Raw genomic sequence first — 17,980 nt, 5'->3', positions numbered from 1 at the left:
CTACCTCCAACAGCGCCAGTTGCTGAGCCGCTTTCCTTTCAATTTCTAGGTGCTCAAGTTCCCAGTCATACAACATCAAAGCAAGGATACTATTCTCTTAAACTATGGAAACGAGGCATACATGCCCGACTCTTACTACTAGCAAAGAACGACCGTCTAAATACTAATTTTAGCCTAGTAATCATATTCGCGACAGGTCTCTCACAGCACACTGATATATTATACCTTTTTACCTGTAGTATTGAAGAGAACTTCTTGTGTGGTACAATAGCCAGAGCTTTGACATTGTTGGCCGTTCATGGCTTATTCCCAGCACGGACGCGGCTCATCTTCTAGCTTCGGTTTTCATTACTTATTGTAGATTTGTATCGCTGTTCATCTATTTAACGTAGGTGGAGCGTACTGGATTCCTGAGCATTATATGTAGTAAGAAGATATTTTAGAAAGTTACAGATGCATAGGCCTGTTGCATAAGAATCAATCGTAGATAGCCATTTTGTAAAGACAGATGAGAACCCACACAATCATTGAAAAGCCATAAGATCAGAAGCCATGTCGGACACCCTTTCTTTACCCAAAAACGTACAGTGAGCAAATCCTCGAACAATCAGAAAGAAGAGGTTCAAGGAGCATCAGTAGTATTTTCTGTTTCAGCCTCCTCCTTGATACCTGATTTGGTATTATCATCCTCCCCAAATGGCACAAAGTCCTGCAAAGCAAAGCCACGAGTGTCACCTACTGATCCACTGCATGAAGAGAGCTGTTGAGGAGCTCAAGGTCTCACGTGTAGAGAAGTCGTACAGCCTTGACTTGCGAATCACCAGTTTGTCCCCATCAAAATATGCTTGTATTATCCTTGCTTTGAAGTCGGACATGACTGAAAACATGAGAACCTGGGACAAAAGAAAGCACAAATCAGCGACTGATGCTCTTCGAACAGAATTGCGCTGAATCAAATTGCACTTACCGGTATGACTACCTCACCCTGATAACCCTCTAGTTCAAGACGAGTGATCGTTGTGGCAAGGATCATAAGGATTTCACCCCTGAGGAGTTCCTCAGTACCTTTGAATTTGAATTCAAGAATACACATAAGATGAGGAAGAGAGGTGGATTTTGCCGTCCACCAACCCGAGGGCGAGGGCGAGTGACCGCGCTGAAAGCAGACGCCGGGCTCGAAGAATTCCTGTATAAACTTAGAGTATGCGCTGCGAGAAATGAGACACATCAGCAGAACATTCCTGATACCCGAGACAAAGCGAGGCACGTACTCATTTTTCCATACTGTGATGTCAATCAATCTTCCTGAGCCATCAGCGATCCCGTTCCTGCGAAACCAGTCAAAGTGCCGCATAAGACGGTAGGACACCGCCTGCGACTTGAACCCCTCGAATCCCTCCTCAGGACGATCGAATATATTTTCATGGGACTCATAGTCCCTTCTGGCTGTGTTATCTGGCGTGATAATCTGATGCTTTTTGAGGTTCTCAAGAGGAAATGGGTCAAAAAAGGTCGGAATGGCGATTCCATTGTCATACTCCCCGTCGTCATTGAGGTCCAAAGATTCACAGCGAATCTTCAACTTGTCATAAGTTGTTTGATAAAGAAGGGTTTGCCCCATTCATAAGCCTTCGCATAAATGCTGTCAAGGTGTTCGATCAGCTTATTACGGCGTTCCTTGAATTCCCACTCTTTAAGTAACATCTGCACATTTTCTCGCTCAGGCGGCCTCTGGAGGAAGAATTGAGGAGACAAAGGCCCCTCAGGGTCCTTCATGCGTTCATCTTGGCGATTACGTCCGGTTCGAAACCGGAGCGATAGACGTCCTAGTTGTCTGAGCGGCTTCCTCAGTGAGAATTTTGAATGTTGATCAGACATCGTGATACCGAGTCGGGCGATGGTTCTCTTTGAAGAAAACAGAACGTCAAAGTGTCCTTTGGGAAAAATGGAAAAATGGGAAAAGGGTGCACTTGGGAGGAGTGATGAGATAAGTGCCTAAGGTAAGTTTGAGCACTACCTAGTACCTACCTAGGTCCTTTAGTTCCCTACCCAAGGTTCAGTCAGTTTGTGACAAATCAGCTTCTCAGGAAAATAAGAATGAAGAAAATTCCCCCCGTTGTATACCTTAGTTGAAGGAACAGCACTAGATGCCTATGACAGCCGATGCTTAGACTGTATTAGGCACCCTGGCAGACGAGGTCTTGTTGTGGTTTTGGGCTCTACTTCGGCAAACGCCGACTATCCCCACTTATGTGGGGATCCATCGATTATCGATATCAATATCCGCAAGAGACTAATGACTCTATTCCAACCACAATCACACCACATCCTCTTCATTGAAGCATCCACATCCCTGCTCTAATCTCTATCTGCCAAACCAACCCTATCCTATCAATATAACTCAAAATGACTCTTCCACAACTCGTCTCCCCCAAACCCTTCCTCACAGAATGCGGCATGGAAACAACCCTCGTCTACAAAGACAAAATCCACCTCCCATGCTTCTCCTCCCTGCCTCTAGTCGACACCGACTCAGGCCGCAAACTCATCTCCCATTACTACAACTCATACATTTCCATCGCTGCCATCAACGGCACAGGGATCGTCCTGGACACCCGCACCTGGCGCGGCGCCACACCCTGGGCAAAACCCCTGGGTCTATCCACCGACAAACTCCTCGAGCTTAATCGCGCTGCGGTACGGCTAGCCAAGGAAGCTAGGAATAACGCCATGGGCGGGGAGAACAATATCCCCATCGTGATTAGCGGGGCGATGGGACCCCTGCGAGACGCGTATGAGGATACGAGTGCGTCCATCACGCTGGAGGATGCGCGGGAGGGGTACAGGGAGCAGGTGGGCGTGCTTGCGGATGCCGGGGTCGATTTACTGTCCATTATGACGGTGACGAATTTGAATGAGGCGATTGCGGTGGTGGAGTTGGCGAGGGAGGTGCGGTTGCCGGTTGTTGTGTCGTTTAGTATTGAGTCTGATGGGCGGTTGCTTGGTGGGAGGAGCTTGGAGAGCGCTATTCAGACGCTTGATGGGAAGACGGGGGGTTATGTGGTGTACTATGGTGTTAACTGTGCGCATCCGGTGCGGATTTGTGCGGCGTTGCGTGACTTGCCGGAGGACGTGCGGAGGAGGATTGGATTGATCAAGGGGAATGCCAGTCTGAAGAGTCATGATGAGCTGGACAATAGTGATACCCTTGATCGAGGGGATATTTCTGTATTTACTGATGGGTTCGAGGGCGTGTTGCCGTTGGTTCCCAACGTCAAGGTCATTGGGGGGTGTTGTGGTACCGACGAAGAGCATCTGGAAGCTATCGCTAAACGGTGCATCAAATAGGTCTTGGGTCAGGAGTATGTTCATTACTGTCATACGGATTGCATGTAGCACATTGCGACTGAGTGTGCATAGTTTACAGGATCAATACTGATGTCCATAACAGAGAATCCCGCCCCTGCCATTGCGAGTAGCCTCAGACCTTCTCCCGAATCGGAAAAAATTACCCTTTGAATGAGATATCCCGTCTACTTCAAATAGTCCCCGTTCGTCTCCTGATGGATCACATCGAACATGGGCTTCGCGCTGAACCACCCTGCCATTGGAGTTCCAACCGTCTTGTAAGTAAATGCAGCATCCGCATCATCAATCTTGATAGTCTGTCCGCCCCGTCCAGCAGCCGCAGCGTCCGCCAAAAGCTGCGCATAGCAGCACTTTTCCAGAGAGACAAACCAGAAGACGGTCTCTTCAACCGTTCGACCAACAGTCAGAAGACCGTGGTTCTGCAGCAAAGCAGCTTTCTTATTTCCGAGAGCTTGAGCAATGTTCTTGCCTTCTTCCTCTGCGAGAACAACGCCATTAAATTGCTTGTAGACGATGTGGTCCTGCAACCGTCAGCTGATATACATAGATCCTGAAGGCAAGCGTACATTGTAGAATGCGCACGAATCCTGGGTAATAATATCCAGTGGTCGTCCCAGCGTGCAAAAGGCTCGGCCGTGAAGGCTGTGGCTGTGTGCAGCACACATGACATCGGGTCTAGCAGCGTGGATTGCGGAATGGATCATGTATGCCGCTGCGTTGAGCAAGCGAACCTCGCCTCCATCGATGACTTGCCCTTCGTGATTCACTCGAATCAGATCAGACGCCTTGATCAGCGAGAATGCTACGCCAAAAGGATTGACCCAGAAGGTGTCCGGTTCGACAGGATCACGCAACGTGATATGGCCGGCCACACCTGCTAGTGTCAGTAACAGTTGAACTACATTCCGGGAACTATGATGGTCATACCCTCGTCGTATCCATACTTCCCAAAAATCCGAAACGCGGCCGCTAGACGCCCCTTGAGGTACTCGCGCTCCTCCATCTTGTCCTCGAATACCGGTTGCTTTGGCAGAGCCATCTTGACCTTGGCCTTTTCCGCACCGGCTGCCTGGGAAGACTGTGGGGATTGGAGCGTGACATTGGAGGAGACGGTTTCTGTGGCGGTTGGAGGGGCCATTTCGAGAGTGCTATTTTCGAACAATATGTCTTCCTTAAACTTATTTGGGATATAGGGCGATGCTGTATAATGTCAATTATCGGCGAAAATTGAAAACAGGGTTTGTATGCAGGTGACATCACCCCAGATTATGTGGAGGAGATTTGCCGATGCAAGCGGGGTAAGTTCGTCTGCATTGCCGATCAGCACCCGAGGCTTAGACCCCATCAACCGAATCATCGGACCATGGTTATCATTACAAGACTGCCTAACGGTTTCCAATTCTGGCTATGAGTAGCTTCGATCCTACAGGTAACTGTAGATTCTTCAACCTTTCGGGGAGGACCAGTGTTGGTACCACCGAATCTATGAGGTTGATAGCACGCTTCCCAGGCGCTCAAACCGTGAAAACCGCAAGGTGACAATATATATCTCAATGGATCTACTGGTCTATGCATCTATTTACCCTCACAACCACCACAGATAAAAACCGTCCGCTAGCCCATAGATCTGTCCAGTCGCGTTACATTCTCATCCTTCATCTGCTCAACCCACTTATCCTTCCGATCACACCAGATCTCCATCGCCAACTCCCCACATTCATCCCTGTGCGGATCATCCAACGTCCCAGACTTGATAATAATGACTTTATCCTGACCACTTGGCTCAGACGTGAAGGGTGTCCCGCAATCCCCGCAGAACATCCGGGGAACTTCTGCACCGTGCTGGTTCTTATCGACGTAGAGTTTCGGCTGGCCCTTGGTCCAGTGGAGGCTTGTCTTGGGGACGGCAATGTTGGCGGAGAAGCCGGAGCCGGTGTAGCGTTTGCAGCTAACGCAATGGCAGAGAATAACCTATGAGACGAGTTGCAAGTCAGTGGATGATTGGTGAATGGTTGGAGACTGCAGGGTGAGAATAAGGACCTTGGGAGGAGTGGAGTCGGCGAGGTCGATTCGGTAGGTGACGGCGTTGCAGAGGCAGGTGCCTGTATAAGATTTTTGAGACATGTTGACTGAGTTTTGTTTCTGTTCTCAGCTCTAATTGATGTGTTTGATGATTCTCTGAATCCAAAGACTGAGGGAATGTTGTGTGTTTCTATTAGGCAGCAAAGAGCTGTTCAAGAGAAGAGGTTATGTAAGCAGGCAATGACAACAGGGCGCAAAAGTACCCCGCACTTAATTCAATCCGGATAAAAGTGGAGACAACAACAGGCCATTGCTAGCATCAGCGTTATACAATCTCGGAAAAAGCGGTATTCTCTCCTGACATGCAAGCGATTTTAAGTGAACGGCAGTCTTTGACTCAGTTGACCGGCTTGGGCAATCCTGTTCATCAACACGTCATATATGGCTCCATCTCCTGCGTTCATTGCCTGAACTGACCCTGACTCCCCCAAGAGGGGCTTCAAGTCCGCACTGCAGAGCGTTCCGGGATCGGGCAACACGCCGCTCTGGAAATAGGCACGAATAGCTTTGCTCACGCACACCGATGGCGCGGCTAAGGTGGTGTGCTACTGGATGTTAGAGTCCAGATCGATGACATTCTCCGACAATGTGAAGTGATAGAATGGTCAGAAGGATAATGCTTACTCCTTCCGAATCTTGTTCGAGTACGACTGAGCCAGGAAAACTCTTGGACATCTTCTGCGCGCTGCAAGTGACTAATAGTCAGCATCGTGCTAGGATTGGGGAGAAAGATTTGAAGACCTGCCTTCTCAACGGAGTAACTGGATCCAGAGTATTGCTCACAAGAAGAATTGGATGAGATGTATTGCCCGTGTACGGCCCTAAGAACTTTCAGTGAGAGAGGAGCCTACCGAATTGGGAGACAAACATACCTGTCAACTGCCATTTCGGCCTCGACTTGTGTTGAACGCATCCCAATCCAATAGTAGCCCAATAATCCCCCATGGTAAAACTCTGGGCTTTCTGGGACGCCCATAATTCTTTGAAACGTTGTTGGTCTATGTCACGTAGATATGGGGCATCGGAGCAGAATATTGCCGACATGGCATAGAATTCGTTCGCCTCCGCGTCCTGACACTCGGGAGACCACGGCTCTGTTTGCATACATTGGTCCGATGGACACGAGGGCGAGCGAAATCGCTGTTTGAAGTCGGCCATCGCGGATCCATCACCCTCGGCTAGCGACTTTGCATAGTGCGCTAGGATAGGAAATACCAATAGAGGTTGATACATGGAGATGCGAAGAACGATTTTCAAATCGGTCCACGTGACGACTTCGGGTCCCCGTGTGGCTGACGGTGCTACTGGTATTGATGCCTTGTATAGTGCCGTTTCTAGATCCAGATATGCGGCTTTGATGGCTGTAGGGCCTCGGTGCGTATAGAAGGGGCATCCGTCTAGCCCAGCCGTGTCGCAGTAAAATGCAAAACGGTCAAAGATTGCGTCGGCATCAACAATAGAGTCAGGTCCTTCCCCGGTGTAGTACTTGTCGACATCAACCACGCCGTCCAGTAAAACACGCTCGATCCGATTAGGAAACATGGTCGCAAAGGTGCTTCCGAGCACAGTTCCATATGAACGGCCCCAGTACAGGAGCTTCTCTTGTCCTCTCTTCCACCGGGTGCGGGTCACGATCCTCTGCTGATGGTCATACCCGAACATGCGATCGTGCTCCCTTTGAGCGGCCTGACCTTGCTTCTCCCGCCATTGACCCTGTCGCTCGATAATTTCGAGCATATCCCTCGCGACTGGCGGCGTATTCAGATGATCCCCAAGAGCTTCATCAGTTCCATTCGGCGTGGATTGAAGTGCCTCGGAACAAGCGGCGCCAAGAGCAAGGGCACGTTGCCAACTGCGCATGAGGGAATCGTCAGAGCTACCCAGCATGCCATCCGCCTCCGCCTGGAGCTCCCAGTTCTTCTGCGAAAATGAATTAGGGAAGCAGCTGAACCCCGGAGTCGTGTTGTTAACACCGCGTGGATCAAAGCCGATGATATCGAAGTATCGATCCGACGAGTTCGCAGTTTTTGTAGTTAATGCAGGATCAGTTTCTGCATCAACAATCATCTGCATGTCCCGACCGGACAATAGAGCCTCTCCGATTCCAGAACCACCTGGGCCCCCTGCCTTCGTCAATGTTTGATGTGGATAGAAGTGGGCAAATTGAGAATACCGGGATTTATGAGAACTGGTCCACCGTATCGAGAGTCCGTCACCGGGACCTTCGCAGGTAAGCGTGCAATGGCAATAGCCATTTGGCGGCCTTGACCGTCCTCTCGATGATAGTTCATGGGCACCTCGAGTCGAGCGCACTGGAAGCCGTCGAAGCAGTCATGGTACTCCAGAGACTTGGAAGGTGTGATCTGCGTATGCAGTTAGACAGAAGCCGATGGAAATAGATCTTTCTGTCGTACCTGGTCCCAACTGAATGCCGGCGGTGGTGCGTTCTTCTCTGCCGCTGCTGCTGGCTGATGGGCTCTGTCAGGCAACATCAACCACAAAGAACCGGCCAATCCCATCAACGCCAGCGCAATGGGACGAGCCTTGTTCCGCCGAGCAGGAACAGGCGGGGACGGCGGGGAAGACACATTCTGCTTCTCCAGGACCATGGGTGTGTTAGAATACCTCATGACGATATGTGCTGAGGATGAATCCATAATCCCTAAAGATACATTCCGAGGACTCTGACCTGGAGGAAGACCTGCGATGAATCATTTTCTGACCAACAGGGATTGGCACAGTTTGGGGGCTGAGGTGCAGCGCCTAGTCCACTTCGGCCACCATCTGCAAGAACACCAAGCAACAGCGAATCATAAAACTATGAATTCAGGCGAGGAAGAGGCGGCAGTGCCCCAAAATCTGACTGGATCATTGAAATGCAGATTGGGCTAGAAAAAAGCAGCCCGGATGCTGATAAGTACGGCGGACTGAATCAACAAACCGGCCAAAATAAATTTTTTACCATGGTTACCTCCCACCACACCATGCTAGAATAGCCACACGCACCACCTTACTAGATGACATGCCTAGGGCCTATCCAGCATGTTTAAGAAAATTAATATTTTTATATGATATATATGGTAATTATTATTATCCTAATCTATGTCTAGAGTATTGCTTCAATATCTAGGGGGTTAAATAAGTAGTAGTTAAAGATTAGTTATATATATATACTACAGAGTACAGAGTGATAGTTAATATTCCCTCTCCCTATAACTACATTATAGAAATATCGAACACCATATACTAAGGATATCGAATTCTCATATAGTAGGGATATCGAATACCATAGTTATAGTAGGGATATCGAATACCATATACTAAGGATATCGAATACCATATACTAGGGATATCGAATACCATATACTAGGGATATCGAATACCATAGTATCGATATTGAATACCATATACTGAGGATATCGAATACCATATACTAAGGACATCGAATACCATATAGTTAGAATGTATTGATCTATCTATCTATAAAAAGAAAGGGGGGAACCCACCATAGGTGCTGCATGTTTAAGATATATATATCCTATAATATATGGTATTCGATATCGATACTATAGTATTCGATATCCTTAGTATATGGTATTCAATATCAATACTATAGTATTCATATCCTTAGTATATAGTATTCGATATCGATACTAAGGTATTCGATATCCCTACTATATAGTATTCAATATCCCTACTATATGAAAATTCGATATCTATACTAAGTATACGATGACACGGTTAGCGGGGCGCCAGAAACGGCCCTCATTGAACCGCCGCTCTGCCGCCCACCACCGCCTGCCGCCCGCGGCAGTCTGACTGCCCGTTGCGGGATAGTGTTTACTGCTTTGGGCATCGCGCTGACTCTCGCTGCTTTTACCAGTTTCTCCTGCCGCCTCGACGCAACCACTCCATCTATATAAGCCCGACATCTCTCCCTCGAACAACGACGCACTTTTTCTTTCCGTTTTCCCCTTCTCATCTCCCTCACTCGATGCACTGCCCCGCTAGGAGGATGCCGCGTTATCCGACGATTGCCCTTTTCCAGTATGGCGCTGTCTGCGCCCCTCTTGCCTGCCTTCAGCTACGGGGTCTCCGAAGGTCATTTGATGGGTTGAGATTTTATTACCGTCGCTTCATTGGTTATTGAGCAATTTATTTCGCCCCTGAGGCTGTTCTCTTGCCTATGGTGACATGTGGGCCGCTGGGCAGTTCTGACGGTCTTCGCCGCGTTGTGCGCGAATTTGTTGACTATGTTGTATCTCTGGTTGATTTCTGATCTCCTATCCCAACACCTTTTCCTTCCTTCCTTCCTTGCTTGGTACTTCTACTCCATTGCTCTGGTCTCTTGCGTCTACTCTGTGATCGCTTCCCCCGCAGAGCTCTGAGATTCTGTTTGCAGAAAAGTCCCAACCTCCTCGTCATTCAGCTACCAAGGATGGCTTGCATCCTGAAGCCAGGGTGTCAGCTGGGCTTAGGAATCTGGGGTTGCATTTCCTCCCTTCTAGGACCATCCTTTGACCCACCGAGCTCAATTCCTTCCGTGTCCTCGCCTTGTTTACCAACCAATAGCGAAATTACCGCATATCTTTCCTTTTGGTGTACGTCTGCGGATCTGCCAGACAGTTACATTAGAGCAATAGTATGTTTGATAATGTGAGACTCGGAGCTGAAATAACTGGATACAATTAGTGCAGGGTACTGGACTTCATCTTTCAATTAACGCTTTCAGATAAGGATGGACACGTCAGCAGCCTCGAGTGAGATTTGAGTACAGGATGATTTCGCCTCGTTACCTCTGATGAGAAGGGCGAAATTTTGGTGTGGACGCTCTGAAAGCAAGTATAAGGAGGCCAATCATCCCTGTAAAAGTGGAAGATTCTCGGTTTTCTCACAACCTACTCCATGATCCTTCTCCCTTTCTGCTCCCGTTCCCGTCTCCAATCACCTCCCTGCCGAAATATACCCCTGAAGAATTCAGTTCATGCAATATGTTCCCTCCATTTCATATCGATAATTTCAAGCCGTGGACGCCCCCTAGCACTAAATCAGTTACACTGCACAAATCCCTCAATTCACATACCCATATGGCCAATAAGCCCCTTCACCCCAAGCCTCGTCATGATTCCCTCGCACACACTATGTCAATTCCCAGGCATCGACTCCCTGCGCGGCCACCGGCGCAAGTTTGCGTGCATCACAGTACAAACACCCAATCATGCACACCATTGAGCCCTAAATCTCAACCGCGGAAGCTATCTATTCCACCAAGCAATACGTCACATTCAGAGGACCTCAAGGCGGGTACTACATCTCCACATGCTCCAGAGCATCGAACTGCAAGCTCGGAACTAGTTCCACTCCGCGATTTCCAAGATATCCCCGACATTCCGATTGAACCTCCCTTCTTTCCGGGAGACGCCGCAGCAGGTGACCCATTGTCGCCCAGTATATCTAGCTCAGATGATAGTCTGAAAGAACTATTCAGTCTGGCAGATGTACAGGACAACATTCCATTAACCCTGTTATTCTCAGCGACAATGGCCCCTGGGAGGCTAGAGTCCTACACCAACCTGCTCAACAAGGCGACAATCTTTTTATTCCAGGGACAATTTGTCCATATCCTGAACCTCCACCCATTCTCCGTGACGCGAATGACGCGCCTGATCATCACCAACTCTCCAGCGAACGGCTTAGGGGTCAAGATAGTAGTCCTCAAATAAATGACTACTCTCAAATCACGCATCATCAACAATTACACCCCTCCTGTCACAACACTGAAACCACCAGGTCTTGCACCAATGATCCTAGCAATAGCTCCCACAGCGGTGGGCAGTCTAGGTACCGCAAGCGAAAGGCACGACACCCGGAAGGACGGTCTCCTAAACGGCTTCGAGGTTATACTACATCACCTGCAAGGGAAAATTCCTTCACCGCGTTTTGTTCCAATTTCCTGTCTCTACCGCTTGATGAACATTTGCAGTTCCTTTCTTGGCTGTTTGAAGGTGCACTACCTCCAGACAGGAATGTGCGATCAACAAGTCGATTGACTCACCCGCATGAGGGCAAACGAACTCAGCGTGATTGCAATGAGGCCCAGGGGAGCTCGAGGAAGGGCATGCCATGGTCAGCCGAAGAGGCGAAACTTCTGCTGAAGCTGAGAAGGGACGAGAAACGAACTTGGTCGGAGGTAACAAGGTTATTCTCGGAGCGGTATCCGGGCAGGAGTTCTGGTTCAATCCAAGTATACTGGAGTACCACCCTCAAGAACAGGGCAGATTAATGGCTATATTAAAATATGATGTCTAGACGGTGCTTCTTTAAGGGTTACAGTATTTCCAGTTATAAATGGTTTTCATCAAAATGCTTTGCAACTTGTCTAGTACCATCAGGCAACTACAATTAAATGCCCTCATTTGACTTTGGAGTGGTCTCTGTTCAGGTTCATCCAAATGCTGCCACGTCAGTGTGGCTTAGACACTTCTCCTTCGGCTGGGAAAGTGATCAGCCTCATTCACCTCAACCTTTGCACTGCTTAGATCTCTTCTCACCATCTACCAAACTCCGTCTTCGACGTCGGATCAGATGCAGAGTCCGTGATGGCTCTTGGAAGACCATCTTACGGATATTCGGGCTGCGGATCCGACAATATCCCTTAAGGCAGCGTTGCTGAGTTTTGAAGATATCCTGACGGAGGAGCAAAAGAGACAGTATCACGCCAATACTACGAAACCAGATGCTGCGAGCATCATTGCTTTCGTTGCAGACATCGATGCCAACAACAACAACAGTACGAACAGGAGGTGTGTCGCGCCACGCTTGTGCACCTTTCTGGAGGCAACATAACAGTTTAGCAGCGTCGTGGATACATTTGTTAGCTCCAATCCTACACTCGCCGCCCTAATTTGGGGAGGCGTGAAGATGGCCATATTGACGGCTAGCAATGTCGCGTCTTACTTCGACAAGGTCACCAGCATGATCATGGCAATCGGAAAGTCGTGTCCGACGTATCAGAAATTTGGTCAACTCTATCCCGGCTGCGTCGGGCTCCAACGCGCGTTATGCGATTACTATGCCATCATTGTGAAGCTGTGCATCAAGATCATTGAAGTCTCACAGCGGACTGCTATTACACAAACATTAACAGCCATCTTTGTTCCCTTCAAGTCCGAGTTCAAATCTTCGCTAAATGAAGTAGACCAAGCCGCGAAGGATATACAGTTGCAAATATCACTTGCCTCAAAGCAGACTCTTGAGGAAGCAAGAAAGTTACTGGAGCACGAAAGCCAGGACAACACAGCATTCCGGCGGTTGACGTTGAAGTTCCAAAAAGAGACCGAAAAGGAGCATGCTGAAGCAAAACAGTTGCGAATCATTCAGATGGAAAGAGAAGCTGCAAAGTTGAAATCTAGCATTAGAGATAATCTTTCGTCCGTCAACCATGTTAAGCTATGGAAGCAGGCTATGCAACAACGTGTTCCCTCCACAGCCGAGTGGCTGCAGCAGGAATCCCTTTTTCATCAGTAGAAGGACGACCGGGATACTGCCATCCTCTGGTGTTCAGGCACAATGGGTGTGGGTAAGACAGTGCTCATGTCTAATATAGTAGCCCAACTGCATGCGTCACGCAAAACCAACGACATTATCCTATTACTTCTGTCGCGCCGACGATGCGCCAACCCTGTCAGCAAGGAGCATTCTGGGAAGTCTCACTCGCCAAATATTAGATTCCCAGATCGAGAATGCCGAACATGAAAGTCTACGCGCCATAGACAAGGATAGTCGTGACCTCGACACAGCTAAGGTCATTGATTTCTTATTGTCTCACCTTCAGGTTGGCAAGACGTACTATCTAGTTCTCGATGGTCTCGATGAATGTGATAGGGGCGATATTCAAATGGTGGCGCGGAGCCTGGCTTAACTCTGCGACAAGCATATTAGTGACATCAAAATTCTCTGTGCGGGCCGCCCCGAGCTTGAAAAAGAGCTATGGAGAGTGATTACACCCAAGTATAGGATCCAAGTGACTGAGAGGAAAGTTAAGTCAGACATGGATCACTATATCACCATGATTCTGGGTCGCTGCCTGGAAGAGGAGCAGCTGAAGCTAGGGGATCCGAAGCTCATCATGCCGATATCCAAAGCTCTACAAGAAGGATCTAAAGGGATGTTAGTGACAATTTGCTAATTAGAGATCATGAAATGGCAACTGACAGGCTGACTGAAACAGGTTCCTTTGGACTCATCTTTTCATCGAAGAGCTCTGCGCACAAAGCAGTGAAGGGTCAAGAGAGGGCCTGGGGAACCCCCAGACACAGGCTTGGGCGGAGCCAGGCCCTCAACTTAAGTGTATATTGAAGGCAGAAATATGTACATAATAAGCGAAGCCAACTGCGAAGCCGCCAAGTAGGCAGTGGAGCAGTTCCCGCATAGCCACGGTTTCATGAGTGGCTGGGACGGAGTATGAGTAAATCCGAATCCGAATCCGAATCCTAAGCTGCCGTGCACCTATGTCAAGCGTCTTCGCTCCTCATCATTTGCTGGCTTTTCTGAATAGTAATGTCAACAGGACTAGTGCTAGGATGTTGCGGGAATTATATTCATTCTGCAAGATTACAACGAAACCAGTATAACGACAGTGATATAGAGTACCTTCTGCGGACTGAGGTACCTCTGCTGACCACTAGCATGCATTGACCAGACTGTGGGCGGCAGCATCATGAGTTTCCAAGAAAGCACACGACTTTGCGTGCACAGAGCCAATGAGCTCCTCTTTCTGCTTCAGTTGGCTCACTTACCACTCCAGCCGCCCTATCTTTCTCAAATTCTGGCTCGATCGCCAGAGAAAATGATAGCGGTTGGAAAGAAGCCACGGTTTATGCGGCCTGGTTCAGAAGCGTGGCACCTTCAGAAGTTATCATGCTTATAAACCAGTATCCTCGGGATACTCAGGCATGATCCATCAGCGCCATTTCCATACTGACCGAGATGAAGATCATTATCGTGGGTGCCGGCATCTCCGGTCTCGCTACTTACTTATTTCTCAAGAAATATTTTCCATTTGCAAACGAAGTACGGGTCTACGAGAAGCCTCAAACTCCCCATTATGAACACTCTCATACAACATCGAGCGGACAGGGGGCAGTCTTGGGAGTCTCTGCCAACGGCTTACGTGTGCTTAGAGACTTAGGGCCCAGGTTAACGGACAGAGTTCTCCGCGAGGGTTCCATATGCAAATACTTCCTGTTTCAAGATGCAAATGGAGTGCCACTGGGGAAAATACGAACGGGACGACGCGAAGACGAGTTTTGCATTTCTATTGGTCGAGACGCTCTGTGGAAAGCCTTGATGGCGGAAGCAGGGGATGTCGTCACGTATCGCGAGGTCACAGTCATCAGACATAGTTGGGAGACTGGGAAAGCCGTTGTAAAATTAGGTGAGTTTGGCGAAGACGAGGCGGATCTAGTCATCGGAGCGGATGGCATAAACAGTGTCGTAAGGAGGCACCTGCTCGGAACCGAAAAATTCTGTCCGCGGTACAGGTAGGCATGGCATAGAAGAAGACGGAGGCATCTCCTAGACTGACGTTGACCAGTGGCCACGCATGGGCTGGCGGGTGCATGGATCTTGAATCATTTCCAGGACGAGACGAGAGGAAGGATGCCATGGTCTTCACGATTGGCAAGGGCGGCCTTTTCTGTTACTCTACAGGCAGCCGACACATGTTAACTTGGTTGTCTATTTTTCCCGGAAGACAGCCCTTCCACGGTAATCCTAAAACCCAGCTTGCTAGCCAGAGAAACTGCGAGGACCCCTTGATCGGGAAGATCATCGCTGAAGCGGAGCCAAGTCACGTATATGGCATCAAAACTCTCCCAAAGTTACCGATGTGGGGGGCAAATAGAATTGTTTTGGTTGGAGACTCAGCCCATGCCATGTCACCTATCACGGGGCAAGGGGCGTCGCAGAGTTTGGAAGACGCGCAAACCCTCGTCTTGCTTCTAAGGAATATGATTCGAAAGTTTCGTGCTGATGATGTGAATAGCGATTCATTGTCAACTACCATTGAGCGAACTTTGTCAACATACTATGATATGCGTCACAGACGAGTTGAGAGAATTGCTGCTCTGGGTAGCGCTCTTGATAAACGCATGCTCAAAACGCAGCCGTTGGCGACGTATATTAGATACGCTCTGTTTCAGGCAATCAATAGCTTCCCAAATATAAGTGAGTGACGTATTTATCAGTATGCAGCTAATGCTGACAGAAGATTTGACAGCCAGAAAACTAGTGGGCAGCTTAAATGAGCGACTCTATGGCTGGGACGTGAAAGAGGGTGTAGAGTCCGCGATGAACAAGGACTGGGCGTATGAAGCATACAAGCAGCAAAGGTTTCGACCCTGGAACAATCAAAATAAGAATCTCACCCGAGTCCATGGCTATTATCGATGGCGAATCTTCACTGCTGAAGAATTTAATGAGGTTAAGCGAAACACTGATATACGAGATTCCTTGAAAGATGCGCATTCATCTTTTAAGTCAAAGGGCGCATTGAACCCTTGAGAGCCCAAATTCAAGGAATCTCTTATCATTCGCATGCGAAAGGGAAAGGTGCTAAGCGATGTTGGGTCCACAGTCGCAACTCAGTTGCTCGTTAAGCTCTTTGTGGTCCACTTCACAACAATAGGCGCCTTCTTCCACCTCCTCAACCTCCGCGGTGAATACCTCCTAAGCCTTAGACCAATCTTCTATATCTGCGCACCCCTGGGTTTCATCGCCCAGCATGTGATCGCAGCTGCGACGCTCATCCTGCGCATCCCGCTCGTTTGCATCAAGGACCGGAGATACCCAAACATCGAAACAGACCTGATCTGTCCTGTGAAGTCGCTAATCGCCAAATTTGAGGACCCATCAACAGAGCCAGGGCCAGGGTCACAATCAGAGTTAGAATCAGGACAAATTAGAGAGAGTGGCAATGAGTTGGGGGAAAGAGCTATCAGGCGCCTCGGGAGAGTCCTCGTCACCATTGCATCTCTCGTCCAGTGCAGCCTCTCGCTCCTCCTATACCACCGCAGAAAGACACACGGGCCTGACTCCATCGCTTTGATCGACGAGAAGGTTTTCCAGCTCGCCGCGAGTGGAACCTTGGTCGGCCTCCTGACTCTCGGTGTCACGCTGCGATTTCCAGGCTTCAGACTTTTAAACCCAGCTCGGAGCCCCTCGATCTAGAGAGTCACGATATGCTTGGGGCACCGTCGCGCTCCCATCCTATCGCAGAGTCTGGACATAATCATGAGCCCTGTCGTCCGCTTCTTCGCGCTTTCAATAGCATCCTGCCTGGTCCTTCACGCAAGCGGGGGGATCCACCCCTTCCAGGAGGTTTTTTTTCACGGTCCGTTAGACTACGGCAACACACAGAGATGCACCGGGGGAGGCCTGCCAGTACCCCCCGTTCGTACTCTCATTTTTCCTAATGGCGCTTGCAGGGGTTATTCTAGGGCGCTTTCCCTCTTCGCGTTCTTTGCCTGCCTCTTCGCGCTCTATAATTGCCTCTCCCACGTCCTTGGCAGATCAGTGGCTTCTCTAACCGTGCTTTTTTTTCCCAGTGTGATGACCCTGCGCGCAACACCGCGCTTGACTCTGTAGTCTCTGATGTAGTCTCCTTTGCACGTAGTTAGCTGCATTAGGAAGGGAAGGGGCTCAGGGCTCAGGGCTAGGGTTAGTAGAGGTCTCATACCACCCACCACCACCTTCGGTCCTCTCACCTTCTCCCTTCCCTCTCCACCTTTGTTCTTCTCGTGATAGGACTCAAATAAGAATCGATTACATTCATCCTTTCTATCTGATCTGCCGATCATCACACCCAGTACCCTTCGTATTGCTCTTGCTTTTTGGTGATTTTATGGAGTATACGATGTATGTTTTCTTTTATCCGTGTTATCTCATTACGGGGTTCATCCAGACCCTTTATGTGGGGATCAAGGATTATTCATGCATATTCGCTCAGTTAAATGAGTGGAAGGATTGGCCTGTGGATGCCGCATGTCCTTTCCTTTGGAAGGATTCTATGGAGGACCAGGTGTGATGGCTTGCTTAAGCAGGCATATATTTCTTACACGTCGTACTGTAGTACATAATCTGCGCATGCGGAAAGGACAATAAGGGCAAAAGTTCACTTCTGACTATATCCGCGATAACACCGAGCGGGTATAATATTATCACGTTGATAATATTATCTGCTGGGAATATCAACATTATCTGATAATATGCGTGCGGTAATATTATGAAGTTGATAACATTAACATCATCTGACATTATGTGCGATGCTATATTATGAATGTGGTAATATTAACATCTTCTAATATCTTCCATAGGATAATATTCTCAATCGCTGATTTTAAGTTTTTGAATATTATCATATTACATGTTAATATTTTCTGGTCTTGTAATCTTCCCTTGCACCTCTCAATGCTTCAGTGTTTTTATCCACGAAACCTGTAACCATGTCAATGACCAGGCGATATTCTCG

The 17,980-nt window shown here is 48.6% G+C and overlaps 6 protein-coding genes across 6 annotated transcripts; 3 read left to right on the top strand and 3 right to left on the bottom strand.

The window, feature by feature from the left end:
• Positions 1–622: 622 nt before the first annotated feature.
• CDV56_106642 (uncharacterized protein) lies at positions 623–1,621 on the bottom strand (the record flags this gene model as incomplete). Its single annotated transcript, XM_026760261.1, has 3 exons — positions 623–669; positions 740–893; positions 968–1,621. The coding sequence occupies 3 exons, from the start codon at positions 1,619–1,621 to the stop codon at positions 623–625; spliced, it is 855 nt and encodes a 284-aa protein (XP_026613055.1).
• A 785-nt stretch (positions 1,622–2,406) lies between these two features.
• On the top strand, positions 2,407–3,348 carry CDV56_106535 (homocysteine S-methyltransferase family protein; the record flags this gene model as incomplete). The annotated part of the gene is made up of 1 exon (XM_026760154.1): positions 2,407–3,348. The coding sequence occupies one exon, from the start codon at positions 2,407–2,409 to the stop codon at positions 3,346–3,348; it is 942 nt and encodes a 313-aa protein (XP_026613054.1).
• Positions 3,349–3,533: 185 nt separating this feature from the next.
• On the bottom strand, positions 3,534–4,507 carry CDV56_106456 (class II aldolase/adducin family protein; the record flags this gene model as incomplete). Its single annotated transcript, XM_026760075.1, has 3 exons — positions 3,534–3,890; positions 3,936–4,243; positions 4,297–4,507. The coding sequence occupies 3 exons, from the start codon at positions 4,505–4,507 to the stop codon at positions 3,534–3,536; spliced, it is 876 nt and encodes a 291-aa protein (XP_026613053.1).
• Positions 4,508–4,983: 476 nt separating this feature from the next.
• Positions 4,984–8,081, bottom strand: CDV56_106226 (uncharacterized protein; the record flags this gene model as incomplete). The annotated part of the gene is made up of 6 exons (XM_026759845.1): positions 4,984–5,317; positions 5,869–5,996; positions 6,076–6,146; positions 6,324–7,574; positions 7,625–7,814; positions 7,866–8,081. 6 exons carry the CDS (start codon positions 8,079–8,081, stop codon positions 4,984–4,986), a joined length of 2,190 nt encoding a protein of 729 aa, XP_026613052.1.
• A 3,171-nt stretch (positions 8,082–11,252) lies between these two features.
• On the top strand, positions 11,253–12,978 carry CDV56_105907 (uncharacterized protein; the record flags this gene model as incomplete). The annotated part of the gene is made up of 3 exons (XM_026759526.1): positions 11,253–11,292; positions 12,065–12,254; positions 12,309–12,978. 3 exons carry the CDS (start codon positions 11,253–11,255, stop codon positions 12,976–12,978), a joined length of 900 nt encoding a protein of 299 aa, XP_026613051.1.
• A 1,461-nt stretch (positions 12,979–14,439) lies between these two features.
• On the top strand, positions 14,440–16,680 carry CDV56_105640 (FAD-dependent oxidoreductase; the record flags this gene model as incomplete). The annotated part of the gene is made up of 4 exons (XM_026759259.1): positions 14,440–14,993; positions 15,047–15,678; positions 15,743–15,933; positions 16,018–16,680. The coding sequence occupies 4 exons, from the start codon at positions 14,440–14,442 to the stop codon at positions 16,678–16,680; spliced, it is 2,040 nt and encodes a 679-aa protein (XP_026613050.1).
• Between the last annotated feature and the right edge of the window lie 1,300 nt (positions 16,681–17,980).

This window comes from Aspergillus thermomutatus, assembly GCF_002237265.1.
Source record: "Aspergillus thermomutatus strain HMR AF 39 chromosome Unknown NODE_143, whole genome shotgun sequence".
Taxonomy (NCBI): Eukaryota; Fungi; Ascomycota; class Eurotiomycetes; order Eurotiales; family Aspergillaceae; genus Aspergillus; species Aspergillus thermomutatus.
Note: the sequence above shows the minus strand (reverse complement) of the source record. Positions and strands in the feature narration are given on the sequence as shown.